This window comes from Marmota marmota, unplaced genomic scaffold (genome assembly GCF_001458135.2).
Source record: "Marmota marmota marmota unplaced genomic scaffold, marMar, whole genome shotgun sequence".
NCBI lineage: Eukaryota > Metazoa > Chordata > Mammalia > Rodentia > Sciuridae > Marmota > Marmota marmota.
In genome coordinates, this window is record NW_025999942.1 from 12829698 (window position 1) to 12856672 (window position 26975).

Sequence of the window (26975 nt, forward strand, 5' to 3'; positions counted from 1 at the left end):
CAGGGCCAAGTTTGCCAGAAGTTCTTTCTGGGTCTATCTTCTGGGGATGGCAGAATGGTGTCGAGAGCCTTGCAGACCTGAGCTGGGAGATGGGACTGGGACTCAGAAGTCACCCTGAGTCAGAGTGTTCTGCACTGTTCAGCTCCCACGTGCATCCTGTTGTCAACCCTGACTGGCTAACCAGTCACTTGCTTGCTGCTGGGAGCCCTCCTTGGGTCTGGAGAGAGCCAGACTTCCCTGGGCAGCAGGCCCTGATGGCTGTCTGTGCCCTGCAGGGCAGAGGGTGCTCATCACGGAGGAACTTCAGGACATGGAAGTGCACGAGGGCTCCTCAGCCACATTCTGCTGCCGTGTTGCCCCTGCTGACCACGGGCCTGTGCGCTGGTTCCTGGACGAGACACCCTTGCATGCCAATGAGCTCAATGAAATCTTGGTCCAGCCTGGGGGGTACCATGTGCTCACCCTGCGGCAGCTGGCGCTCAAGGACTCGGGTACTATCTACTTTGAGGCGGGTGACCAGAGGACCTCGGCCACCCTGCGGGTCACTGGTAGGTTTTGTACCTCAAGGCCAGGGGCATTTGGGGTGGGGATGTCATACTGTTCATGCTGCTCAGGGTACAGCTTTGAGGAGGGTGGGCAGCAGCTCAGGTGACAGCTGAGTCATGTCTGAGCGTGGGTGCAGACTCATGGTGACGTGAGACTAGCTGTCCTCAGCATGGGGATCCTAGGAAGGCAGGTGTGTGCACTGGGGCTGTTTGGGATGAATGCCCCTCGGTAATGCTCAGAATCGTGGTCAGCATGTCTCAAGGTGGCCTGCTCCCTGCCAGGGCGAGAGCCACACAGAGCCCACCCTGTCCCCTCAGAGTTCCCGTCTGTGGCTGCAGCCCGAGGCAGCGGCAGACATGGACAGGATGATGACCATCTGTAGCACGGGCCCCTCTTGCAGCAACACCACAGCCCCAGGGACCCTTGGCTCCTTTCTCTTCCCCCAGAGAAGCCGAGCATCTTTTCCCGGGAGCTCACAGATGCCACAATCACAGAAGGCGAGGACTTGACCCTCATGTGTGAGACCACTGCTCCTGACACCCCCGTGCACTGGACCAAGGATGGGAAGATGCTGCGGCCATCTGCCCGGTGCCAGCTGAGCTACGAGGGCTGCTGTGCTCAGCTGGTCATCGCAGGTGCCACTCCGCAGGATGGTGGTCGATATAAGTGTGAGGCTGGCGGGGCCTGGAGCAGCTCCATTGTCAGGGTCCAAGGTGAGCTCAGTGCCTGTGGCTCCCAGTCTACCTGGCAGGCAAGGGCTGGGGTGCATGGGTGTCCATGTTGGTGGGTGGCCTGAACTGCATGGCTGCCCTCCTGCTGCTGACCTGCCTCACTCCTGGCTCCCTGGCTTTCTGGCCCCTTGGCTGGCCTCAGATTGCTTGGGCTGCCCCATCCTGGGCAGATGGGAACCAGGACCTCACCTCCCAGCCTGGAGGCTTAGGGTCTTGAGGTCGTAGGTCGCAGGGCCGGTGCCTTCTGAAGCCACCCGCCTGCATGTTCTGTGTGTGTCTGGAATTAGGGTCCACTTCTAATTATCTGCCTCCCACACTGTGTCTGGAGGTCCTGGGTCAGGCTCCGGCGCCCGTTTCTTGGGGCATGCTGGTCTGCCGCAGGTCTGCCGTGTGCCTGTCCTGCTGGCCTGCCTCCTGTGACCCTTCAGGAGTGCGGCAGCAGGGGTGGGACCACTCCCACCCTGGCTGAGAACCTCGTGGCTGGGGGTTCCTGCTCAGGGAGGTGAGCAGAGCGTCTCTCCGCAGCTCGGCCGGTTAGGTTCCGGGAGGCGCTGAGGGACTTGGAGCTGCCAGAAGGTGGTGCCGCCACGCTGCGCTGTGTGCTCTCCTCGGTGGCGGCGCCGGTGGAGTGGCGCCACGGGGAAGATGTCCTGAGGTCCAGCAGCAAGTACAGCCTGCGCCAGGAGGGTGCTGTGCTGGAGCTGGTCATCCGGGACCTCCAGCCCCAGGACGGGGGCAAGTATTCCTGCTCCTTCGGGGACCAGACGACCTCAGCAACACTCTCTGTGAAGGGTGAGCACCTCTGCCTGTCTGCTTGCCCGCATAGCCTGACTGGCTTCTTGCCACTGTAGAACAAAGTGATGTTCTCTGTGTCTTTGGTCCCCTCAGCCCTGTCTGCCCAGTTCATAGGAAAACTGAGAAATAAGGAGGCCACGGAAGGGGCCACAGCCACGCTGCGCTGCGAGCTGAGCAAGGCGGCCCTTGTGGAGTGGAGGAAGGGGACAGAGCCCCTCACAGATGGGGACAGACTGAGCCTGAGGCAGGAGGGGGCTGTGTGTGAGCTGCAGATCCAGGGCCTGGCAGAAGAGGATGCTGGGGAGTATTCATGTGTGTGTGGGCAGGAGAGGACCTCGGCCACTCTGACCGTCAGGGGTAAGGACCACTGTGGCTGTGCAGGCGGGTCTTGGTACCAAGTATGGACCCACTCTCCATCAGCTTGTCCCTTTCCCTCCCGTCTGTGCCACCCTCCTCTTGTAGACCACAGGGTCCTTCCTGCTTCCTGGGCTGTCACGAACCAGGAGACTCCAGTGGCCATGGCCAGTGTCCCTGATGTCACTGTGGCCTCCCCTGTTACCCTGCTGGCTCGTCTTGTCCTTTGTCTGGTCACGTGCTGTCTCCCAACATCACAGTGAACCCGAGGCTCTGTGTTTTCTGACCCTCCCCAGCTCTGCCCGCCCACTTCGTAGGAAGACTGAGGAGTAGGGAGGCCACGGAAGGGGCCACGGCCACACTGCGCTGCGAGCTGAGCAAGGCGGCCCCCGTGGATTGGAGGAAGGGGACAGAGTCCCTCACAGATGGGGACAGAATGAGCCTGAGGCAGGAGGGGGCTGTGTGTGAGCTGCAGATCCAGGGCCTGGTTGAGGAGGACGGCGGAGAGTACTCGTGTGTGTGTGGGCAGGAGAGGACCTCGGCCACGCTGACCGTCAGGGGTAAGGACCATGTGTGTCCTCAGGCACTGGCTGCTGTGTGTCTGAAGACAATCTCAGGTTCCCTGTGTGCTGTGTCTGCTGTGTCCTCCGCTGCTGTGTGCTCTCAGGCTTCTCTCACACTTGCACTGTGGGGCCTGGCTCAGACCCAGAGCAGCAGAGAGTGGGCTTTTCCCGGCCCTGTGGGTCACAGCCTGAGATGGAGAATGTGGGTGAGGCCAAAGCATTAAGATGGCGCAGGAGGCCTTCAAGGGGTGCACGCTGGAGAAGGTGTGGGCCGGAGACAGAGGAGGAGCAAGTGGAGGGTACTCTTACAGGTGTCCCTCCAGCCAGGGCAGCTGCCTGCACTGGGGCCGTCTGATGGGCAGGTGAGGGCCCCAGTGTCTGTTCAGTGTGGCGGGAAGGATCTCCCTCAGCTGTGAGGGGCCTCTCACCCAGGATGCTGCTGTCTCTGCTCCCATGTCAAGAGTCAGGGAGGGACTCCTGGGGCAGTAAAGTGTATTGTGGGGCGGGGCATGGCCATCTGTTCACCTCCACCTATAGTGGAGGCCCCACTATGTGCACAGATGTTGGTGACCTCTGTGGAGAGGCCCCAGTGCCATGACATGTTGGAGCATGGACGGAACGTGTTCCTGCACAGAGGTAGACCCCGGTGTGACAGAAGCATGTGCACACCAAAGCCCACCGTGTTGCTGCAGGACGTTGGAGGGAGGCCACCGGGAAGATGCTCCCTCCCTCGACTCAGGGAGCGCTGCCTGTGGCTGGGAAGTGGGACCCTGCTGACCACCTGAGAGCTAATTCCAGAACTGGGTGTGGCCCAGGAAGGACCAGAGGTGCACAGCCCACCTGGGCCCTTCCAGAGAGTGCTTCACTTTCTAGGATGCCCCGAGGCACTGTTGCCCTGAAGCCCCTGGGGCGGACGGACCTGGGCTGGTGGCTGGAGGGCTCCAGGAGCCAAGCTGTCCTCCCTTCTCTGTGGGGGCTACCCATGTGCTGCCGTGGATGGGCCGTTGTTCAGTTGTGGGTTATCTCGTCAATTCTGCTGTGGAGGCGAGCTTGCTGGCACTGTGAACAATGGACATGGACCCTGTGGCTGTATGCTCCAGGGTGACAGTTCCAGGAGGAGAGTGGGGGCTTCTCTCCCTGGCCAGGGTGCTCCTTTTCTTGGTTTGCTCTGGAAGATGGAGTCAGGTGTGATTATGGGAGGGTTTCAGGCAGGCTGTTGATGTCTCCAGCCATCTATCAAGATCAGAGAACAGCTGTTATAGAGAGCTTCAGAGAAGTTGTGGCCAGGTGTGGTTTGAATGCAGCTGCTGGCCAGGCTAGGCCCTTCAATCTGGTGCTGTACAGAATCTGAGCTGGGCCAGGCCACAGAGGACACTGTGGAGGAGCATGACCCTTTCAACCCATGTTCCTGCCCATCCGTCTGGGCCCTGTGACCTTCTGTGGGCCTGTCCTCATGCTGAGGCCCTCTTCCACATCTCACTGGCCTCCACATGAATGGACAGCCAGTCTGCTGTCCGACCCCCTGGGCTGCCTGTGTCTGGTGCTTCTATAACTGTTTCCAGGTTGTCTCCCTTGCTGAGTGCCGTGTCTTACCCCACGTGTTCTGCAGAGACCCTGGTGTTCTTTGTGGACTCCTCAGGCCAGTCCCGTTCATGCCAGGCATGAGGTCCATGGATGCTTGGAATAGACCCTGGCTGGGAAGCATGTGGGCAAGACCACGGGAAGCCTCAGCCCACAGCTGGTGCTGAGCAGCCCAGCACCGGACATGTCCAGCTGGGCTCACGTCCTCTCTGTACTGTCTGTGTCCTGTCTCTTCTGTGCACTCAAAGAGCATAATTACATCCGTGTCTTTCTGGCCCCCAGCCCTGCCTGCCAGGTTCACAGAGGGTCTGAGGAATGAGGAGGCCGTGGAAGGGGCCACGGCCACTCTGCGGTGTGAGCTGAGCAAAGAAACAGCAGTGGTGTGGAGGAAAGGAACAGAGACCCTCAGGGAAGGCCACAGACACAGCCTGCGACAGGAGGGAGCCTTGTGTGAGCTGCAGATCCGGGGCCTGGTTCTGGAAGATGCTGGGGAGTACTCCTGCATGTGTGGGCAGGAGAGGACCTCGGCCATGCTGACCATCAGGGGTAAAGAATGTGTCCTCATGGGTTGTGGCTTGGCATCTTTGTGTCGTCCACTGCCACTTTCTGCTCCATTTGTAGTACTGCTCCTGCATGGTCTGTGGCCCTGTCCTCTGCCTGGGGTCCTCCTGCTCTTGTTCATGTGCTGTGTTGTCCTCCCCACTGCCCATTTCCCTCCACATCTGTACATTAGTTCACCATCCACACTGTGTGGCTATGTGTGTGGTTCTTTGTGGATCACATGTGCCTTTGGAGTCCTCCAGACTGCCCCATGTTCTCAGTGATCGCTTGGCCCTCCCCAGCCTTGCCTGCCAGATTCATAGGAGTGAGAAGCCAAGAGGCCACAGAAAGGTCCATGGCCACTCTGCGGTGTGAGCTGAGCAAGGTTGCCCCTGTGGAGTGGAGGAAGGGGTCTGAGACCCTCAGGGATGGGGACCTGTACAGGCTGAGGCAGGAGGGGGCCACGTGTGAGCTGCAGATCCAGGGCCTGACTATGGCAGTGGCTGGGGAGTACTCGTGCATGTGAGGGCAGGAGAGGACCTCAGCCACGCTGACCGTGAAGGGTCATGGCCACTGTGGCTTCCCCGTGCCTCCTGTCTCCTTATCAGGTGGTCTGTGTCTTCCCTGTGTCTCTTGATGATGTCCTCTGATTCCCTGCCAGCCTTCTGGGTGGTCCCTCCCAGGTGTGCACCAGGGATGTCCTGGGCCAGAGTCAGAGTGGACTCCAGGGGTACAGGGCAGAGACCTGGGGAGCAGTAGTGAAGGGCTGCTGCCTTGGTCCACTCAGGCTGCTCTAAGGAGGTGCCACAGACTGGGTGGCTCAGAGGACAGGGGCATGTCTCTCCCAGCTCTGGAGGCCATCATCCATCACAGCTTCTCAGCAGGGCTGGTCCCTCCTGAGGCCACTCCAGGGCTTGCAGATGCCATCTTTCCCCCTGTGTCCTCATCTCTTCCTCTATGGGTATTGGTCACCCTGGATTTGGGCCACCTGATGACCTTCTTCCTCCTTGAACAGTCATGTTCTGAGATGCCAGGTTAGGACTCCAACCTGTGGCACCCACCAGTGACCCTAGGGTTCAGGTCCTTCTCACATGCAAAATACACTGAGTTAGCCCCACCCAGCATCAGACCTTGTCTAGTCTCGTCTGAATGTCCCCAGGTTGAGACTGGATTCCAGCTCACCTCAGGGCAGAGTTCCTCCCTGGCTGTGACTAGAGCCAGGCAAGGCACATGCTTCCAAAGTGTGGTGGGCCCAGTGTGGGACAGACCCTCAGAGGAGCAGGAACAAGGATGTGGGTCACAAGTCCAGACAGTCGGGAACAGTAGAACCAAGCTCCCTGGATTTCAAGGCTGGACAGCACTCTGCTTTGACTTGGTGCTCTGTCCTGCAAACCTACCAAGGTTGAAGTCTGCCCCCAGCCTGAGTGGAGCTGGCTGGTCCTCTGAAACCGAGCAGGGGACAGCCTCGTGCTCTTCCAGGCATGTGGCAGTGGTACTCCTGCCACTCTGACCACCTTCATGGCCGTCTTTTGCTTGAGGGGAAGCCCATGTGTGTGGCTAGTGGCTGTGCTCATCCTGTGGCAGCGTCCTTCATCTCACTTGACTGCTGTCCCTGCAGTCCACGCTGCCAGCATTCCTGCTGCTATAACGTTTTCAGCCAGGCATGGTGATCCACGCCTGTAATCCGAGTGACACAGGAACCTGCGGCAGGAGGACAGAAAGTTTGAGGCCAGTCTCGGCAACTTAGTGAGGCCCTAAGCAATTTAGCAGGACCCTGTCTCATATAAAAACTCAAAAGGGCCAGGGATGTGGCGTGGTGGTAGAGCACCCTGGGTCCCATCTCCAGTCTCCAACCACGTGTGTATCTTCAGGACCTCTGTTCTGCCTCGAGGTTGGCGAGTGTCACACCTCTGGCACGCGTGTCCTGCGCAGGGCTTTCCTGTTACCCTTGGCAGTCTTGGCTCCCAGGGAGGAGCTGCCTGGTCACCAGCCACCCGTGAGTCCCCTTAGCAGGTGCTCAGCCATGCCTGACGCTCTCAGGGCATCTCCCACTCTCTTCACTGTGGATCCAGGTGTTTTCTAAGTCTTCGGGGCTGGTTCCTTGTTGATGGACAGTTCTGCCTTCTCACGCTCTCCTGTGAGCCATAGGGAGACAGCAGGCCATCCCTGCCACACTTGGCTTAGCTGTCTCCCAGCTGGACATCCATCTGGTCCTGCTGTTTCCCACTGTTGCCCTCCACAGAACACTGGAGCACAATCTGGCCACTTCTGTGCCACTTCATAGCCAGGATCAGCTTTCTTCCACTCCCCAGGAGTGTTTCCCTGTGTCCATCTAGTCCTGGCCAGAAGCACTGTTAGTGTCTATATTTCCTCTGTCAGGCTCTTTCTGGCCAGCTGGGCTTTTTCTAGCATATACCTCAAAAGTCTTCCAGTCTCTGGCTGCCATCTAGCTCCAAAGCTGTTTGTAGTTCTTGTGGCACCTGCTGACAGTGTGGCTGGAGCCTGCAGTGAGAATCCCACTTGTGAGGCAGGGAGGCTCACAACTGGGAGCGGCCTCCCACAGGGTCCAGGGAGAGGGGTCACCGCGTGGTACAGACGTGAGCTCACAGCTCTAGGCACCTGGTGTGCTTCCCAGCAATGAAAAGTTGTGGGTGGGCAAGATGCCCTTGAAGGAGGACCTGGAACGGAGCCCTGCTCCCAGCCACCTGCGCGTGCAGGACCTCACTCAGACCCTCACAGATCTCCCACTCCTGTGACCCTCCAGCCATCCTGCTTTATTTTCCTTCCTTGATGTTCGGGTCTTGACCTCAGAACCTGCAGAAGGTTTGATGGCCTCTGTCCATGTGATCCTTCCTAGCCCTGCCTGCACGATTCACTGAAAATCTGAAGTCCAGGGAGGCCATGGAAGGGACCACGGCCACACTGAGGTGTGAACTCAGCAAAGAGGCCCCTGTGGAGTGGAGGAAGGGTGTGAAGACCCTCACCAGTGGGGACAGACTCCGCCTGAGGCAGGACGGGGCTGTGTGTGAGCTGCAGATCTCCGGCCTGGCCACAACTGATGCTGGGGAGTACTTGTGCGTGTGCGGGGAAGAGAAGACAGCAGCCACGTTGACCGTGAGGGGTAAAGACTACATGGCCGAGTAGATCTGTGTTCTGGTGTCCACATACTGACCTCATGTCAACTGTCCACTCAGTCCACCTCTCTTCCGGGTCTGTGACACCCTCTTACCCCTGCATGGGATTGTAGCCAGCTGGTTTGTCAGTCTGTCTCTTGTCCTCATTATTGTCATGTTCTGTCCCCTGAAGTTCCCCAACACACCTGGGGTTCTTCATGTGTTTCAGACCCTCCCTGGCCTTGCACGTCAGGTTCACAGGGAGGCCTGCGGAGGCCACAGAGTGGGCCAGGGCCACATGTGCTCAGGCTGCACTGGGGAAAGATGAAGGCCTTGGTGCTCAGCACACCCAGCAGGGGGCTTATGTACAGTTGCATTTCATGTCCTTTCTATTGTGCACGTCCATCCTCTTCATGTGCCTGGAGAGCATGATTGCATCCATGTCTTTCTGGCCACCAGCCCTGCCCGCCAAGTTCACAAAGGGTCTGGGGAATGAAGAGGCTGTGGAAGGGGCCACGGCAATGCTGCAGTGTGTGCTGAGCAGAGAGGCCCCTGTGGAGTGGAGGAAGGGTGTGAAGACCCTCACCAGTGGGGACAGACTCCGCCTGAGGCAGGACGGGGCTGTGTGTGAGCTGCAGATCTCCGGCCTGGCCACAACTGATGCTGGGGAGTACTTGTGCGTGTGCGGGGAAGAGAAGACAGCAGCCACGTTGACCGTGAGGGGTAAAGACTACATGGCCGAGTAGATCTGTGTTCTGGTGTCCACATACTGACCTCATGTCAACTGTCCACTCAGTCCACCTCTCTTCCGGGTCTGTGACACCCTCTTACCCCTGCATGGGATTGTAGCCAGCTGGTTTGTCAGTCTGTCTCTTGTCCTCATTATTGTCATGTTCTGTCCCCTGAAGTTCCCCAACACACCTGGGGTTCTTCATGTGTTTCAGACCCTCCCTGGCCTTGCACGTCAGGTTCACAGGGAGGCCTGCGGAGGCCACAGAGTGGGCCAGGGCCACATGTGCTCAGGCTGCACTGGGGAAAGATGAAGGCCTTGGTGCTCAGCACACCCAGCAGGGGGCTTATGTACAGTTGCATTTCATGTCCTTTCTATTGTGCACGTCCATCCTCTTCATGTGCCTGGAGAGCATGATTGCATCCATGTCTTTCTGGCCACCAGCCCTGCCCGCCAAGTTCACAAAGGGTCTGGGGAATGAAGAGGCTGTGGAAGGGGCCACGGCAATGCTGCAGTGTGTGCTGAGCAGAGAGGCCCCTGTGGAGTGGAGGAAGGGTGTGAAGACCCTCACCAGTGGGGACAGACTCCGCCTGAGGCAGGACGGGGCTGTGTGTGAGCTGCAGATCCAGGGCCTGGCCCGGGAAGATGCCGGGGAGTACTCGTGTGTATGTGGGCAGGAGAGGACCTCGGCCACGCTGACAGTCAGGGGTAAAGACCTCGTGTGGCCATGTGAACCTCCAGCTGGTGTCTGCACCCTGTCTCCGCCTCCTACCTCCTGTATCCACACATGGCCCAGCTCCTGTAGCAGCCCCGTGGCCACCTGTCCTTTCCTCCCCTGGGCTTCTTTCATCTCTCCTTCTTGTGTCCATGTCCATCCTACTGCGTACTCTGTTCCTCTGTGTTTACTTGCTTCCTTCCTCATCTGTGCCACCACCCACCTGTCCACATCATGGTCCTCTGGCAGTGTGTGGCCCCATGTTCTCAGTGACCGCTTGGCCCTCCCCAGCCCTGCCCGCCAGATTCATAGAAGATCTGAGAAGCCAAGAGGCCACAGAAGGGTCCACGACCACTCTGCGGTGTGAACTAAGCAAGGCAGCCCCCGTGGAGTGGAGGAAGGGGTCTGAGACCCTCAGAGATGGGGACCGGTACAGGCTGAGGCAGGAGGGGGCCACGTGTGAGCTGCAGATCCAGGGCCTGACTGTGGCAGAGGCTGGGGAGTACTCGTGCGTGTGTGGGCAGGAGAGGACCTCGGCCGTGCTGACCGTCAGGGGTAAAGACCTCCCATGACTGTGGGCTTGTTTGGGTTTCTGCCTTTGCTCTGTGTCCAGCCATGGCCGTGCTGCCCCTGTTGTCCAGAGGGAGGGTGCCCTTTCCCTCTGTCTCATGCTGTTTCTCTGTCCTGCTTGGATTTCTGTCATAGCACTGCCCAGTGTACTAGTGCCTTGCCAGTCTTTCCAGGGACCTCATATGGCCAGCTGTCATGGAGGGACAGAGTTCCCACCTTGTTTTCCTAATCACCTTTTGTCATTCCTCCTCAATCTCTGCATGCCACTTATAGCCCAAGATTTTCATTTGGGGGCCCTAGGGGTTCTGATGCCCAGGGAGGTTCCCCAGCCTGGGCTCTGCACCTTGCCCCTGATTGTCAGTGTGTCCACGTGAGGCAGTCAGCACCTGCTGCCCCTCAGCATCTCAGGGGCATGAGGGACAATCCTGCCTGGGGATTACTGGGACAGCCTGGCCTGCAATGGGGAATTATGGCCTTTCCCGTGGACTCAGCCATGCCCTAGGGTCTGGCCTGGGGAGACACAAAGCCCTGCCCTGTGATCTGAACCTCGTGTCCCTGTCCTGGGGTCTGGGAGGAACAGGGCCTTGTCCACAGTCTGGGAAGGATATTGCCTTGTCCTGTGGTCTTGGGGAGAATCACCCTTCCCTGGGGTCTGGTGGGAGTGGGACAAGGTCTTGTGCTGGCCAAATGACTGTATGACTGGACTTGGCTCTGCTCTGGTGGTCCAAGGGGGACACAGCCCTCTGGCAAGGCTAGAGGTCCTGAGGGGGAGGCTGCCATTAGAAAAGCCTGTGGCAGATATCTGCTCTGCCCCCAGCTTCCTCACCTCCCTCCTTACATAGACCCGTCCTGTGGAGGTAGGCCAAGGGGCTGGGAGAAGCTGGGCTCCCCAGCTCTGGCCAGCTGTGTGCCTGATCTTGACCCTGCGTCCTCCCCATCTGCAGTTCCACAGGCTGTGTTCCGGGAGCCCCTGCAGTGCCTGCAGGCCGAGGAGGGCTCCACAGCCAGGTTGCAGTGCGAGCTGTCCCTTCCCAATGCCACTGTGGTCTGGAGCAAGAACGGCCTGGAGCTGCAGGCTGATGGGCGCCGGGAGTTGCAGCAGCGAGGCTGCACCGCCGAGCTGGTGCTGCGGGACCTGCGCCGTGAGGACGCGGGCGAGTACAGTTGTGCTTTCGGCTCCCAGGCTACCAGCGCCACCCTCACGGTAACAGGTGGGCGACCAAGACAGGGCGAAGCCTAGCGTGGGTGCAGAGTCCGCGCTGACCCTCAAGGCTGCAACCTGGGGGGGTCCCAGCAGAGAGGACCCGGCTCAGTGGGGCAGAGCGGACCTGCCCTAATAACTTTGCTTGCTCCTCCCACCTCGTGGTTCTGACCGCCCAGTTCCTCCCTGCGCCCCAAAACCACAGGACAAGGCTGTGGACAAGGCCCTTCCTCCCAGACCCCAGGACAGGGAGCACCACCTAACCTTTCCTCTTTCTCTCTCCCTTACCCGTTGGGCGCCTCTTCCTGTGCAGTCCCCCAATTCCTCCTGGTGGCTGTGATCCCGCCCCCTCCCCGTAGTGCGGGGGTCCTGCCCCTGTGCGAAGCAGCTCGCGTGTGCTCCGCTTCTCTATATCCGCTCCAGGACCTCGCTTCCCTGGGTCTCTCCCTTTCTGGTAGCTTTGCTGGCCGGTATTGCCTCTGCCCCATGCAGTTCCCCAGTTGTTTCCCAAGGGTATGCCTTGTGGGTCCGACTCAGGATTTGTCCTGATGTGGTTCTCCACCTACACGGTTCTGGGTCTTAAATGCTCAGAGTCTCGCTGTCATGTTCTTTTTCTTGCCCCGCAGCTGCGCCCGTGCGGTTCCTCCGGGAGCTGCAGGCCTTAGAGGTGGATGAGGGAGCTACAGCGCACCTGCGCTGCGAGCTGAGCCAGGCGGGAGCGAGCGTGGAGTGGCGCAAGGGCTCCCTGCAGCTCTTCCCCTGCGCCAAGTACCAGATTGTACAGGAGGGCTCGGCCGCCGAGCTGCTGGTGCGCGGGGCGGAGCAGGAAGATGAGGGAGACTACACCTGCGATGCGGGTCAGGCGCAGACCACAGCCTCTCTTTCCATCCGCTGTGAGCTGCCCACTGGCCCCTGTGCTTCCCCAGCAGCCTCATACCTCAGGGGTGGGCAGGCACCTTGCTCAAGGCGAACATGAGGTGGGAACCTGCAGTCTTAAGCTTTCCTTTCTTGTCCCTCAGCCCCCAAGCCCAAGTTCAAGACCCGGCTGCAGAGTGTGGAGCAGGAGGCAGGCGGTGTGGCTCGGCTCTGTTGCCAGCTGAGCGAGGCTGAGCCAGGGGCCCCTGTGCAGTGGCTAAAGGAGGGCGTGGAGCTGCCTGTGGGCCCCAAATATGAGATGCGGTGCCAAGGGGCCACGTGCGAGCTGTTGGTCCACGGGCTGGAGGCCAAGGACACAGGAGAGTATGCCTGTGTGGTGGGTGGCCAGAAAACCTTGGCCTCCCTCAGGGTCAGAGGTGAGCCAACCAGGACCTCATGCCACACCGTCTTCCTGACAGCTCCCCTGGGGGCATACCTGGCTGTGACAAGTGCAGCTCACAGGGTGATGGAGGTCCCTCAGGTTATAGGCTCTCTTCTTCCTACACCACCCCCATTCTGATCCTCCAAGAGAAGGGCTTTATGGGGGTAGGCACGAAGCCTGCAGCACTGAAGGCTGTGCTCCCTCCTGCCCCCCAGCTGGCAGCAGACTGGCCTGAGCTGGCCTGGTGGCCCTTTCTGGCACCTACCTGCTCTTCCTGAAGGTCTTACTTTTCTGGTGACCTGGCCAGGACGTGGCCTGCAGCAATGTTGGAGCCAAACAGAGCATCTATCCACTGTCCTGCAACCAGAGCTGTACCCTTGGCCTTGGGGAGACAGCCGCCCCAGCTATTACTAGACTCATTGAGTGAAGCAGCTGGCAAATGCCACACAAGGCAGAGGAGTGTTAGGTGGCCAGGAAGGCTTTCTAGAGGGGCACTGGGGCTGGCCCAGCCTGAAAAGGGACCCTTCTTACCACCCACTAGAGCCTGAGGTGACCATTGTGAGGGGCCTGGTTGATGCCGAGGTGCAGGCTGACGAGGATGTGGAGTTCAGCTGTGAGGTGTCACGGGCTGGGGCCACAGATGTGCAGTGGCGCCTCCAGGGCCTGCCACTGCAGAGCAACGAGGTGACAGAGGTGGCTGTTCGGGATGGCTGCATCCACACACTCCAGCTGAAGGGTGTGACACTTGAGGACGCTGGCACCGTGTCCTTCCATGTGGGCAGCCATGCATCTTCTGCTCAGCTCACTGTCAGAGGTAGCCAGCTCTGGGTGGGCCTGCCCTATCACTGCCCCTGGGAGGCTGTCCCGGCCCAGCCTCTGTTTGGGCCAGAAGTGGACAGCAAGGGTCCCTGCTTTTGGGAACCTTGGGTGTTAGTAGAGAGAGGGACTATGAACTGGCCATTTCTTAGTAGCTCCAGTCAGGACGGAATGATTCTGGGCTGAAGACTGAGTCATGCTGGTGAGCAGGCAGTGGTGGGCTTCCTAGAGCTTACCAGTTTTAAAGCTCCAGTTTCCCTCTCCTGATTTTCATGAGGGGTCACTGCAGACTGGCCGCCCCAGCCTTCAGCCATCTTGGCATTTCCCTTTGGTCATAGCCCTGGCTAGAGGAAGGACACACCCCCATGTACTGTCTTCAGGAATTGGGGTGGGGTCACCAGGGAGGACCCCCAGGATATGGAAGCTATGCTAAAGAAGGGAGCATCCTGGACACAGAGGCTGACACCCATGCCTACCCTGTGTCTAGTCCCAGAGGTGACCATCCTGGAGCCCCTGCAAGACATGCAGCTGAATGAAGGCCAGGATGCCCACTTCCGGTGCCGGCTGTCCAGAGCTGCAAGCCAGGAAGCCCGCTGGGCTTTGGGAGGGGTACCTCTGCAGGCCAACGAGATGAATGACATCACCGTGGAGCAGGGCACACTTCACTTGCTCACCCTGCACAAGGTGGGGCTCTGGGACTTGTTCCACTTGGACAGGGATGGTTCCAGCTCCATTCAGAAAGACCCTCCGCTAGGGGGTCGGGTTAGGGAGGTGATGAGCCCCATCACTGGGGGCTGGCTAGATGGACCAGTCCTTCCTGTCAGGATGAGTTGGCCAGGGCTGAGCATCTTCCTCCCTGTGTCCTCAGGTGACTCCTGAAGATGCGGGAACCATCAGTTTCCAAGTGGGCTCATGCAGCTCAGAAGCCCAGCTGAAAGTCACAGGTGGGCAGCTCTCTCCCATACCTAGGTCCTGGCCTGTGGATGCCTGTTTTCTGGGCACCACAGCGTCTTGCCTAGTGGCAGCTGGTGTGTGTGTGTGTGTGTGTGTGTGTGTGTGTGTGTGTGTTGGTGTGGGGAAGAAACCCTAGACTTAGCAATTTTCCAGTCCTTGATCCCTCAAGTCATGGAGTGGGGTAGGCTGGTGAAGATCTTGAGGAATGCCGTGTATGGGGGGAACACAGGCCAGGATTGGTATTCTCTGTAGGAGAGCCTTGCTGCCTTGGACCCTGAGGTGGAGACAGGGTCTTCTGGACATCATCTTCCAATGCCTGTCCTTCTGATATGGTCCATGTGGGCCCACACACATCCATGTTGAAACACTCTTGCATACCACACAAGCTCAAAGGTGTGGATGCAACAGCTCATGTGTGACACCTGTGTGGACTCAGGCATGGTGCACATGGCCCCAGAATGCAAACAGGACTTTAGGAATCTTCAACTTGGATTGTACCTTGACTCCACAGGTCACTCTTGAGTGCATTCCCTTGCTGCCCTATTCCTGGTTCTCAGACTGGTCCCATCAGTCCACACCAATCATCCATTCATCCATCCACCCCTTAACCACCTCTCCATCCACCCTCCCATCCATCCATCTCTATCCATACATTTATTTATCATCCATCCATCCATCTACCATTCATTCATTTACTACCACCATCTGTCCACTGTCCACTCATGCACCCATTATCCATCTGTCTATCCCTCCACTTTCCACTCATCTATTACCTATCTTCCATATTTAGCTATCCACATACCTTTCCACTCATCCTCTGTCCATCCATTTATCACACATTCATTCATCTACCACCAGTTCATTATCATTCTGTCCATCCACTAACCCATTAACTATCCATCCATCCACCCATCAACCATCTACCAGCCACTATCAAACCACTTATCTACTCACCATTGCGGAAGCCCCTACCATGGTCAAGTCCTGGACCTTGAGGTCCAAAGGTAGCTTTGCCCTCAGGGATTCCCCGTCTGCTTGGAGGATCTGGACATGGAGACAGTGTATGTTTGAATCTCATGCTCTCCTCCCCAAAAACCTAAAGAATGGACAGATATGGTCAGCTCTGTGGCCTGGGGGCTGGGAAAGGCTACTTAGTGCCTTAGGTTGAGTGATGAAGATGAAGTGTCATGGGTTTCCTGAATGGGAGCAGTGCAGGAAGGGCCTTGTGTGTTCCTGGGGCGATGACTATGTGGGGGTGACATGGCTCTGTGTCCCTTGCCTGGGAAAGATGGCTCATTATGCATACCTCACTGTGATCTCAGGGGGAGGGCCCTGGGCCTAGGTGTGTGAATGGATGTCCAGGTAGGGGTGTGATAGGCAGACCTGGGAACTGGCGCTAGAGGCAAGACCCAGGAGCTGGCAGAGCAGGAGAAGGAGGTGCAGATGTACGCTTGGGGAAGGCAGGTGCTGGTGGGTTGCATCAATGGGGAGGAGTGTGGAGAGGCTCCTGAGGGAGGGCTTTCTGGGGTGGGCATGGGGGCTCTGGTGTCTGCCAGTGACTCCCACCTGTCCCATGTGGCCCGCCTCATGGGGTAAAGGCATCTAGGCCTTACCAAGCTGAACAGTGTCTCTGTCTTCACAAGGAGGCCCCAGGATGGCCCGTGGAAAGTGCTCAGAGAAGCATAGGGTGGGGGTGACATCCTCCCTGCCTGGCCCCAGGCAGCAGGTGGTGGAAGAAGTCTCTGTCTGGTCCTACTGGCTGTCCTGTGGGGGATGGGAGGATTAGACGTGGATGCTGGTATCCTCTCCCTCCAACCACCCTGAGTGTCCATCAGGAGGTAGACAGGATGGAGACTGTATGGAGGACACAGGAGGGCAGCCATGATTCATCTGGGAAGGCCCTGAGCTCGGACCTTCTGTGTGACAGGGACAGAAATATTTGGATCCAGCATCAGGGCCCTGAACCCTGGGGCTGAGGGACTTCAGAGGACAACTGGATGAGGTGCCCTCTTGGTATTGAAGGTGCCCCCAAGGACGGAGAGGTCCCCTTCTGAGGCCAGCCACCACCCGTGGGGAGAAGCAGGTGCTGGGGCCTCTGCTTCCTGCCCTAACCTGGGTCAGACGAGGCATCTGCACTAGAAGGAGCCCCAGTCATGGGGCTTGGGGCTTGTCTGCTCTCCTGATGATCAGGGTACCATGCATGGCATGGCCTCCTCTGGGTGAAACCTGTAGTGTTCTGATGGGGTGTGAGCTGGGCTCACCGTGGTGGCCTCTGTGCCTCCCTCTGTGATGAGGGTGGATTTCTAGACCCCAGGGCTCAGGTCATCCTTTTGGTCTGGATGGTGCCAGCAGGCCCCAGGGTGGCCCCACACCAGTGAATCTCAGAACTAGGCCAGCACATCCCATTTCCGACATCTGTTCTAGAGAACGGTCACTATTCTCTTCCTGTCATACTTCCTCAACCTAGAACATTTGACCAGACACTCCCAACAGACATAAGCAGTTCTCCAGTGGACACCCACTGGGTGTCTTGTGATTCAGTTCTGACACTATCTACCCAGATTTAGCACAGACCCTGCAAGCTAAGGGCTCAGTCCATAGGCTTCCCCGGCTTCAGATATCAATGGCAAATCTCAGGTTGCTACCCAAACTTCTGAGTGGCTTCAAGTGAGGGCTCCCACTGTCCTCTCCTCATGCTTGACCAGTTTGCTAGGACAACTCACAGAAGTCAGGGACACACTCACCTTGGATAGCTTGTTGCAGAGGATCCCGCTCAGGGACAGCCAGGTGAAAGACAAGAATGGGAAAGGACACAGATTCCATGTCCTCTCCACGCTGCCCTCCCAGCCTGTGTTCAGCACTGTGGAAGCTCATCTGGTCTTGTTAAGAGTTTGTCTTATGGAGATTGATGTCCAACCACCCTGCTTTCTCAGAGGATGGGGCTGAGCCTTGTAACCCTGTAATCACTTGATCTTCTTGGTGACCAGTCCTTTCCTGAAGCTATCTCAGGGCTGGGCCTGAGTCACCTTATTAACATAATCTCAGGTGTGATTAAAAGAAAAAAAAGAGCCTGTTATGTATAATGAAGGGACTTGCAGCATTTTCAGGAGATTCTGCTGGGTTAGGAGCTCTGGGCCAGGAACTGGGCATAAAGATAAAACCTGCTATCATAGGACCCACCTGCACCAGTAGCCCCAGGTGGCCTCTAAGTGATGGACCCAGCCCTCCTTCTTGCCCTCTTATGCAGAGGCTGCACTGTGCCTGGTCCGTGGCCTGCAGAGTGTGGACGTCTTCGCAGGGGAGGTGGCCACGTTCTCCTGTGAGGTGTCTCGTGCGGGTGGGCCAGAGGCCCGCTGGTGGCTGGATGGCACCTTGCTACAGGACAGCCCCCAAAGTGCCATCACTGTGCGTGATGGGACCTTTCATTCCCTCACACTCTCGGGCCTAGGGGTGGCCGACTCAGGCACCGTCACCTTCCGCACAGGGCCCCTGGTCTCCACAGCCAAGTTGTTGGTCAAAGGTATTGACCACTGGGGATTTCCCCATGCTGGTGCTTCTGCTCCCGCTGCCACATGCTTCCTGCGGGCTCCTGGGGAAAGGGGGAGGATGGGCACTGAGGGTGGGGACTGTCCCCAGAGCCAGAGGCTGGGCATCACTCTACATGTGCCACCTACCCTGGGCACCCCAGGAGGCACAGTGAGCAGCTCTTACTTTTGAATGGGAGATCTAGCTGGAGGCTAGGTCCACTGCCACCTTCCAGGTAGGGCCAGTGCATTGCCACCTGCTTGGCCACCAGTCACCTAGTTAGCTGCACATCCCCAGCCACGGGGGCCAGTCCCTTCAGGGGCCTTTTTGGGCTTCTGAGGAGAGGCCCATGCCCTTGGCCCTGGCCTACCTATCCCTGCTCACATCTGCTCCTCTGCTGTGAGCTCAGCTGAGATCCGTGCCCTTCTGGGGAGGAGCTGGCCAGACAGGGAGAGTAGCAGCTGCCAGGGTCTCCCTAGCCCCTTCCCAACAGCTCTGCCTGGTGCCTGCTGTGTGCTGTCATGTAAAATGTGTTGAGATTTCAACAAATGGAGATGGAATGGGGGCCCTGGGTGGGCAGCAAGGCCCCTGGAGAGGAGCAAGCAGGGCAGGGGCTCTGGGTTCTGGGGCAGGCCCTAGGGCATCCAGAGGAGCCTTTCCAGTGGCATATGTTTCTGGGGGCCAGCAGGTATGTGGGGCCAGAGGAGCTCTGCCTGGACAGAGGTGAAGCCTAGGCACTATGCTCATGGGTGAGGTGTGTCTGGTGGAGGGCTCTGGGCTGCGGTGTGGGTTCCCTTCCTAGCCACATGCCAGGCAGCTCCTGCTAAACTGTCACCATGAAGCTCCATGCTTGCAGCCGCTGAAGCCACTAACACTGAGTGGGGTGGGTGGGCCATGGTGGTGCTGTTTCTCAGGGCTGATGCGTGTCCGGCGTGTTGGCCGACAGATCCTACGGTGGAGGTGGTCAGTGCCATGCAGGACCTGGCAGTGGAGGAGGGTGGCTCTGCCGAACTCCTCTGCCAATACTCACGGCCGGTGCAGGCCACGTGGAAGATGGACGAGCGGGAGGTACACGCAGATGGGCACCGTGTCATCATAGAGCAGGACTGGACTGTGGCCAGGCTGACCTTCAGGCCGGCCCTGCCCTGTGACAGTGGCATCTATTCTTGTGAGGCCGCAGGCACTCGCGTGGTGGCACTGCTACAAGTGCAAGGTGAGGCCACCTGGTGGGCAGCCCAGGTCCAGCACGGCTTTGGCGTGGCTCTGGCCATGCAGCAATGGTGGAGTGGCAGGCAGCAACAGCCAGCTCCGCACTGCAGGGGACCTACATAGTGGGAACAGGCCGGGGAGGTGGCAGGCAACCTGCCCTGGGCCTGCACTGCTGCCGGATCAGGGCATGCTGCTGCTGAGCTTGTGCTTCTGGGAGGAACCATGGCCAAGAGAACCTGAAAAGGAGGGGGGGACAGGGGCCGAGGACCAGGGAGGCCTCCATCAGCAGGGCTATGGGGGGAGTGTACCTGAGCAGTAGCAGGGCCAGGAGTGCTTTTGGGACACGAGGACAGGGTTGTGTCCATGCCTGTGACTGAGCTGGCTGGGTGGTGTGAGTCTGCGGTCTGTGAACACCTGTGAGTTTCCTATGGTCAGGAGACCACTGTTGATGTGAGGGGCCCAAAGGTGGGCAGGGTGTGGAGGGAACCCTACAGGCCTGGGTGCCGCCCTCCTGAAGCTGCTGGCTCTCCCAAGGGACAGTGAGGTCAGCAGTCCCTGAGCCTTGCTCTCCCTACAGCCAAGAACACCGTGGTCCGGGGCCTGGAGAATGTGGATGTGCCTGAGGGCGGGGAGGCCTTGTTTGAGTGCCAGCTGTCCCGGCCTGAGGTGGCTGCCCACACCTGGCTGTTGGACGATGAGCCCGTGTACACCTCGGAGAACGCGGAGGTGGTATATTTTGAGAACGGCCTGCGACACTTACTGCTGCTCAAAAACCTGAGGCCACAGGACAGTTGTCGGGTGACTTTCCTGGCTGGGGACATGGTCACCTCTGCTTTCCTCACCGTCAGAGGTAATGGCAATGAGAGCTGGCGGGGCGGAGGTGGGTGAGACCCCTCCTACAGGAGGTTGGGCCACTTTCTGGGCAGCCCAAGGTGGCTTCCAGGACTCTCCCACCAGAAGGGAAGTTGCTCCTTGGGAACTCCCACCCTACCTCCAAAAAGAGTTGTCTGGGCTGCTCACTCAGGGGGATGGAGGATGGGGCCTGGGACAGGAGCAGCTTGCAGGAGAGTCCTCCACCTGGGCTGGTGGCCTCTGGGAGAGTACTGGGGCCCTGCACCGCTGCCGGATCAGGGCATGCTGCTGCTGAGCTTGTGCTTCTGGGGGAACCATGGCCAAGAGAACCCGAGAGGGAGTGGGGACAGGCAGCAGGGCCATGGGAGGAGTGTACCTGTGCAGCAGCAGGGCCAGGCATGCTATTGGGACACGAGGACAGGTTTTGTCTATGCCTGTGACTGAGCCGGCTGGGTGGTGTGAGTCTGCCGTCTGTGAACACCTGGGAGAGGGCAGGGCCTGGAGAGTTGCCTGGAGGCAGGACATCAGTCTTTGAGATAAGCCCTGCGGCTAGGGAATGGAGTGAGATGTGGGGAGCCCGAAGGGGGTCTCCAAGACTCCTCCAGGGGCTGGGCAGCTCTCCCAGGACTGGAGTGCAGCTTCCAATGCAGGGCGTGTGTCTCCCAGGCCCCTCCAGTGTGGGGCTCTGCAGGTAGGGAGAGCTGGTGGAGATGGGGTCTCTGTCCACTCCCACTCAGTGGGAGACCCAGTGGGCCATGCTAGGCTTGCCCTCTCTGGACCCTCCTACACACCCACATTCATTCCACCCCTGACTGCAGGCTGGCGCCTGGAAGTCCTGGAGGCCCCCAAGGATGTGGTGGTGCGAGCTGGCGCACAGGCTCACTTCACCTGCGTGCTCAGCGAGGCCCTGCCGGTGGGCGAAGCCACCTGGTACATCAACGGAACTGCGGTACAGCCTGACGACGACTGGACCATCACAGCTGACGGCAGCCACCACACCCTGCTGCTACGCAATGCACAGCTACACCACGCTGGGGAGGTCACCTTTGCTGCCCGAGACGCAGTGACCTCAGCTCGACTTTCGGTGTTGGGTGGGTGGTTGACTGTGTCCCTTCTCTGCAGATTGGGTCACACTCCTGACACCAGGGTGGATGACCATCCTGGGCTGGGTCCTGCTATGAATCTGTCCCACCCTCAGAGTCTTAGGATGCTCCCTCCATTCCTAGGTGGCTTCTCCTGCAGGTGTGTGGGCCAGGTCACTAAAGTCTCAGGGCTGCTGTTGATCAGATGAGTCCTGGCTCAACCCTGAGTACCCCCTGAGGCCATGGTCCCCAGATCACCACCTACCTTCCCCTGCTTTGTACCTAGGACAGGTCCAAGCTGGGCCCTGGAGGGGTGGGCAGGAGGAGCAAGGTTGCCAATCCATACGTGCTGGGGGCTCTCACTGGCCCCCCACTCAGAGTGGGCTCTGGGTATGGTCTCACGATGGTAGAGAAACGTATCAGCATCCCTTGCTACCAGGGCTCAGGGAGGTGATCTGCCCAGTGCCTGCACTGTGTCCAAACCGGACCTCAGGGGTTGCTGGAGGGGGCCCGCAAGTCCCAGTGAATACACTGACCTACTCTTCTTCCCTGTAGGCCTCCCTGATCCCCCAGAGGATGCCGAAGTGGTGGGTCGCAGTGGCCACTCCGTGACGCTGTCCTGGGTGGCTCCCACAAGCGATGGTGGAGGGGGTCTGTGTGGCTATCGGGTAGAGGTGAAGGAGGGGTCCAAGGGCCAGTGGCGTTTGTGCCACGAGCTAGTGCCTGGGCCTGAGTGTGTGGTGGATGGACTGACTCCTGGGGAGACCTACCGTTTCCGAGTGGCTGCTGTGGGCCCTGCAGGTGCTGGGGAGCCTGTGCACCTGCCCCAGATGGTCAGGCTGGGTGAGTAGCCATCTTGGTCCTGGATAATGCCCAGCTTCTCCAAAGTGGAGGGAAGAGTTGGCAGGGTGAGGTCTGGACCCTGGAATGCCCCCACACCTGATGTGGCCTGTCCTCCGTGGACACTGTTCCCCAGCAGGACCAGTGGAGCCTGTACCTCCCCCGCCCCCTACCCCTGTGAGCCGGCAGGTGGTGGCCGGAGAGGATGTCTGCCTGGAGGTGGAGGTGGCAGCTGAGGCCGGCGAGGTCGTCTGGCACAAGGGGACGGAGTGCATCCAACCCAGTGGGCACTTTGAGGTCCTTTCCCGGGGTCGGCAGCAGACGCTGGTGATCAAGGGCTTCAGGGCAGAAGACCAGGGCGAGTACCGCTGTGGCCCTGCCCACGCCCTGGCCTCCATGGAGGCTGCCACCTTCCAGGGTGAGTACTAGGTTTGGGGCTGGGAAACCTTGAATGTGGAAGGAGGTGGCCTGTCCCTCCCCATCACTTTCTCCCGGGAGGCTGTCAGTGCCCCACCTCTGAGCCTGATCCAGGTGCATTCCCTGTGCATGTGTCCCACCCCTGCAGTGTGGGCCTGTGATTCTAGGCCCAGGCTCACTGTGCAGAGCCATTTTCTGTTCTGGTCACTACATTGTCTATGCAGGAGGTGAACTGACATAGGGAGGGAAGACTGAGGCTCAGTGCTTCTAGACCTGGTAAAACCAGGTGCCAAGTGGGGAACAGAGGTCCAGTGATGGGCTTGGGGTCAAAGCTCCGGTGATACCCTCCTGCTCTCCTCAGTGGTGCTGACCCCTGGCTCTGGGGACGAGGCTCCCACACAGCCCAGCCTGCCCCCTGAGGCAGCCCAGGAGGGTGACCTGCACCTGCTGTGGGAGGCCCTGGCCAGGAAGCGTCGCATGAGCCGTGAACCCACGCTGGACTCCATCAGTGAGCTTCCAGAGGAGGATGGCCGCGTGCATCACCTACGGCAGGAGGTGGAGGAGGTGGCCCCTGACCTCTCTGAAGGCTACTCCACAGCTGATGAGCTGGCACGCACTGGAGAGGCTGACCTCTCGCACACCAGCTCTGACGACGAGTCCCGGGCAGGCACACCTTCCCTGGTTACTTACCTCAAGAAGGCTGGGCGGCCTGGGGTCTCACCCCTGGTCAGCAAGGTGAGCCTCTGCCTGGCTTGCAAGGGGAGGCCCAGTGTTTTACCCTTGCCACTACCACCCACGTGCTTGTCCCTCCTTCCACAGATTTCTCCACCCGTGCATCATCCATCTACTGCTAAATCCTTTTCCTATAAAGCTGGGGCCAGTCTCTCTGGTGTTCCTCATTACCCATCAGTCCCCACTGGGGACTGTATAGAGTGATTTCAGGGAGTTGGGCTTGCTTTGTGATAGCAACAAGAGCCAGCAGGTACCTCATACTCCATGAGGCTGGCACAGTTGCCAGGGCCTGAGAGGCAGAATGGATAGCCGTCCGGAGATCAGTGCTGGGCCCTGGTCTTATGTGTCTGGCCTCGGGGCCCCTGTCTCACTGTGATACTGTGCTCTGTGCCCACAGGCCAGGGCCCCAGCACCCTCCTCTGTGGAACCACAGAAGAAGCAGGAGCACCCAGCCCAGGTGCACCCACCACCGATAGGTCTGAGTGCTGAGGATCTGGGCGACCCCTCCATGGACAAGGCAGCAGTGAAGATTCAGGCTGCCTTTAAGGGCTACAAGGTCCGGAAGGAGATGAAGCAGCAGGAAGGACCCGTATTCTCCCACACATTTGGGGACACTGAGGCCCAGGTGGGGGATGCCCTGAGGCTGGAGTGTGTGGTAGCCAGCAAGGCTGATGTGCGAGCATGCTGGCTGAAAGACGGCGTAGAGCTCACTGACGGGCGGCACCACCACATCGACCAGCTCGCGGATGGGACGTGCACCCTTCTGGTCACTGGCCTGGGCCGTGCCGACACTGGTCGCTACACCTGTCAGGTGAGCAACAAGTTTGGCTGTGTGAGCCATAGCGCCTGTGTGGTGGTCAGTGGCACCGAGAGTGAGGCCGAGAGCTCCTCCGGGGGCGAGCTGGACGACGCCTTCCACCGCGCTGCCCGGCGTCTGCACCGGCTCTTCCGCACCAAAGGCCCAGTGGAGGTTTCTGACGAGGAGCTGTTTCTCAGCGCTGACGAGGGTCCCGGGGAGCCAGAGCAGCCTGCGGACTGGCAGACCTACCGCGAGGATGAGAATTTTGTCTGCATCCGTTTCGAGGCCCTGGCCGAAGCTCACAGGGCAGTCACCTGCTTCCGAGAGATGTTCACCACCATGGGCATCGGGGTGGAGATCAGCCTGGTGGAGCAGGGGCCCAGGGGGGTGGAGATGCGCATTGGCAAGGTGGCCCCTGCCCCTGCAGCACCTCCGGAGCCAGTGTCCACTCAGCTGACTTCTGATGCTGGTGAGTCCAACTGCTCCACAGAGTTGGGTCGGGAGCTGGAGTCCAAGGGGGTAGAGGAGGAGTGAGGCCAGCAGTGGCCAGCACCAGCTGAGAGGTCCAGGGGTTACCTGGGCTCCAGCACTCTGCAAGTGCAGCCTCTGAGGTGTAAAAAGTCCCGACTCATTGAACAGAGCTGAATTTGAATCTCAGCTCTGCCTCTTATTAGCTGTGTGCGCTTAGGGAAGCCACATAGTCTATCAGAGCCTCGGCTTTCATGTGGGCAAAATGGGAAAGTGAATACTTACTTTCTGGAGAGTTTTATTTATTTTTTCCCAAGGAGTCTTGGAGATATAACCCGTATAGGACAGGCACCCACTTCCACAAGGCACTCCACTTCCATTTCACCCACTGAGTTACTTATCAGCCACGCCACTGTGCCTGCATCTCTGCAGGGACAGGAGGTAGCTGGGATCAGTTACCCTGGCATGCCCAGAAGTTGCTCTCCTACACTCCAGATCCCTACCAGCCCTCAGCCTTCCGCAGTTACTGCTCTTCCCATCCCTGTCTAGCGCTTCATCCCTCTTGCCTCCTGGTGGCCTGGGCAGCAGGAGAGGCTTTTAGAGAGCTGGGGAGAGGGCTAAGCCTAGCAGGCAAGCTTCAGGGTCTGTGTCACGTCAGGTCTGCAGGTGCTCCCACATGGCCTGTTGCCGGGCAGCTCACGCATGTCAGACCACCCAGCTGGTGTGATCGGTGTGTTTGTGGCCACAGGTGTGAGTGGCATGCCCAGGCTAACATGCTACATGCCCCACCTGCTGTTCTAGCCCCCGTGTTCTTGACGGAGCTGCAGAACCAGGAGGTGCAGGATGGGTACCCCGTGAGCTTCGACTGCGTGGTGACGGGCCAACCTGTGCCCAGTGTTCGCTGGTTCAAGGACGGGAAGTTGCTGGAGGAGGATGATCACTACATGATCAATGAGGACCAGCAGGGTGGCCACCAGCTCATCATCACTGCTGTGGTGCCCGCAGACATGGGCGTCTACCGCTGTCTGGCAGAGAACAGCGTGGGCGTCTCCTCCACCAAGGCTGAGCTCCGAGTGGAGCGTGAGTGCACTCTGGGGCTCTGTGTTACCAGGGTGGGGATGAGAGTCTCCTGAGCAGGGCTGGAAGAGTGATCCAGGGCTCTGGTCTCAGACCAGACAGGAGTTAGGGCCTTCAGGTCTTAAGCTGGTGGAGACTTCCCTGGAGCCAAGCTCAAGGCCACAGTTCCCCCCGGGAGCCCAATGGTGGAGGGTGGAGGTCTCTTGTGTCTGCCGAAGGCGTTCAGGCTGGGGAGACCAGGAAGGTGTGGAAGAGGAGCCAGGGGAGCCCAGCTGCTCAGCCATTGCCTTGGGGCTGCTCTGGAGCCCTGGCTATTGTTGCAGGAGCCCTCAGGAGACGCTTGGGCATGCGGGTAGCTGCTGCCCCTGAGTATCAGGACACTTGCTCTTTGTTTAGATTCCTGATGGTGCTCATGGGCCTGGGATCTCCTGGGTGTTGAGGGTTTCTGTTGTTCTAATGAGGTGACTCTTGCAGGGTCCCTTTAGCCTTGGTGGGCAGGCCGGCCAGGAAGACCAAGCTTTGACAGGAAGCCTGGAAAGGGCCCCACCCCATCCACTGGGGATGGCGTGTGACACAGCTGGAGTAGGGTGCCCAGGCTGTGGGCCTCAGGGAACTTCGGCCTGATGGAAACAGAGGTGCTGGCAGGGGCTGTGCCCACCACACCTTGCCCGACATGATCTCACATCTGGCTGCTCCTGAGGTGTCCTTAAGACACCTTCAGCCTAGGCAACAGGACCCTTGGTTGGCTTCTGTGAGCTGCCATGGCAGGTTACTCCTGCCCCAGGGAGGCCATGGGTCCTGATTTATAGCCATTGGGTCCACCCCACCGAGGAGCCTGGGCTTCTGACTGGCCTCTGAAGCAGGTTGTCTTGGGGCCTGACCTGGCTCCAGACAAACAGGGTCAGAGCTGAGCTGGGCTAGAGGACATGCAGCTGGCGGGTGCCCTGGCCGCAGAGCTACTGCTGGTGTGTGTGGGGTTGTGGTGGAGGTTCCCCTGCACACAGGCATGCTTGGAGCCGTGGCATAGTGTGCGCTGATGGCTGGTCTCCTTCCAGAGCTGAAAGAGCTCTTCATGTGTTCCTGATTCCGGGCTGCATCAGAGGCATGACCTCGGTCTTTCCCTTTCTTGAGGGCACCGTGTCTGGCCTGATGAAGGCTAGGGTCTCTGCTCTTTCTTGCCTGCTTGGGCTTCGCCACACTTATGCAAGTGCTGCCTGAATGTGAGACATAAAGACCCACATGTGTGCTTTCTTCTGGAAACTTTGTGGTAGCTCTTAAGTTGAGGTCTTTGGTTCCCTTGGAGGGAATTTGTGAGTGTGAGGTAAGGCTCCAAGTTCACTCTTGCTCAACACCATTTGTAAAAGACTGTTTTCTTCCATTTTATTATCTAAGAAATCTTGTAAAGTCCCCCAATTTTACCTGAATGTCACTGAGAACGTGGCAAGAAGGGCCAGGGATCTCGGGTCCT

The 26975-nt window shown here is 59.0% G+C and overlaps 1 protein-coding gene across 39 annotated transcripts in view; it reads left to right on the plus strand.

Moving 5' to 3' along the window:
• Obscn (obscurin, cytoskeletal calmodulin and titin-interacting RhoGEF) overlaps positions 1-26975 on the plus strand; it is a 138633-nt gene that overhangs the window by 71548 nt on the left and 40110 nt on the right. For 31 of the 39 annotated variants that reach the window (XR_007346945.1, XM_048801358.1, XM_048801391.1 and 28 more), the window contains 25 exons: positions 276-548; positions 993-1259; positions 1803-2069; positions 2166-2429; positions 2723-2986; positions 4853-5116; positions 7968-8231; positions 8683-8946; positions 9398-9661; positions 9960-10223; positions 11183-11449; positions 12066-12332; positions 12459-12731; positions 13278-13550; positions 14040-14236; positions 14421-14496; positions 17754-18026; positions 18978-19244; positions 19818-20090; positions 20911-21183; positions 21730-22017; positions 22151-22432; positions 22793-23166; positions 23561-24431; positions 25232-25510. Coding sequence is in view for 38 of the 39 variants with exons in the window: in XM_048801358.1 (XP_048657315.1) it covers positions 276-548; positions 993-1259; positions 1803-2069; positions 2166-2429; positions 2723-2986; positions 4853-5116; positions 7968-8231; positions 8683-8946; positions 9398-9661; positions 9960-10223; positions 11183-11449; positions 12066-12332; positions 12459-12731; positions 13278-13550; positions 14040-14236; positions 14421-14496; positions 17754-18026; positions 18978-19244; positions 19818-20090; positions 20911-21183; positions 21730-22017; positions 22151-22432; positions 22793-23166; positions 23561-24431; positions 25232-25510 (7188 nt within the window). In the remaining variant the exon portion in view is untranslated. The remainder of the gene's footprint in view (positions 1-275; positions 549-992; positions 1260-1802; positions 2070-2165; positions 2430-2722; positions 2987-4852; positions 5117-7967; positions 8232-8682; positions 8947-9397; positions 9662-9959; positions 10224-11182; positions 11450-12065; positions 12333-12458; positions 12732-13277; positions 13551-14039; positions 14237-14420; positions 14497-17753; positions 18027-18977; positions 19245-19817; positions 20091-20910; positions 21184-21729; positions 22018-22150; positions 22433-22792; positions 23167-23560; positions 24432-25231; positions 25511-26975) is intronic. The other 8 variants (XM_048801375.1, XM_048801393.1, XM_048801395.1 and 5 more) reach the window with 6 other exon arrangements.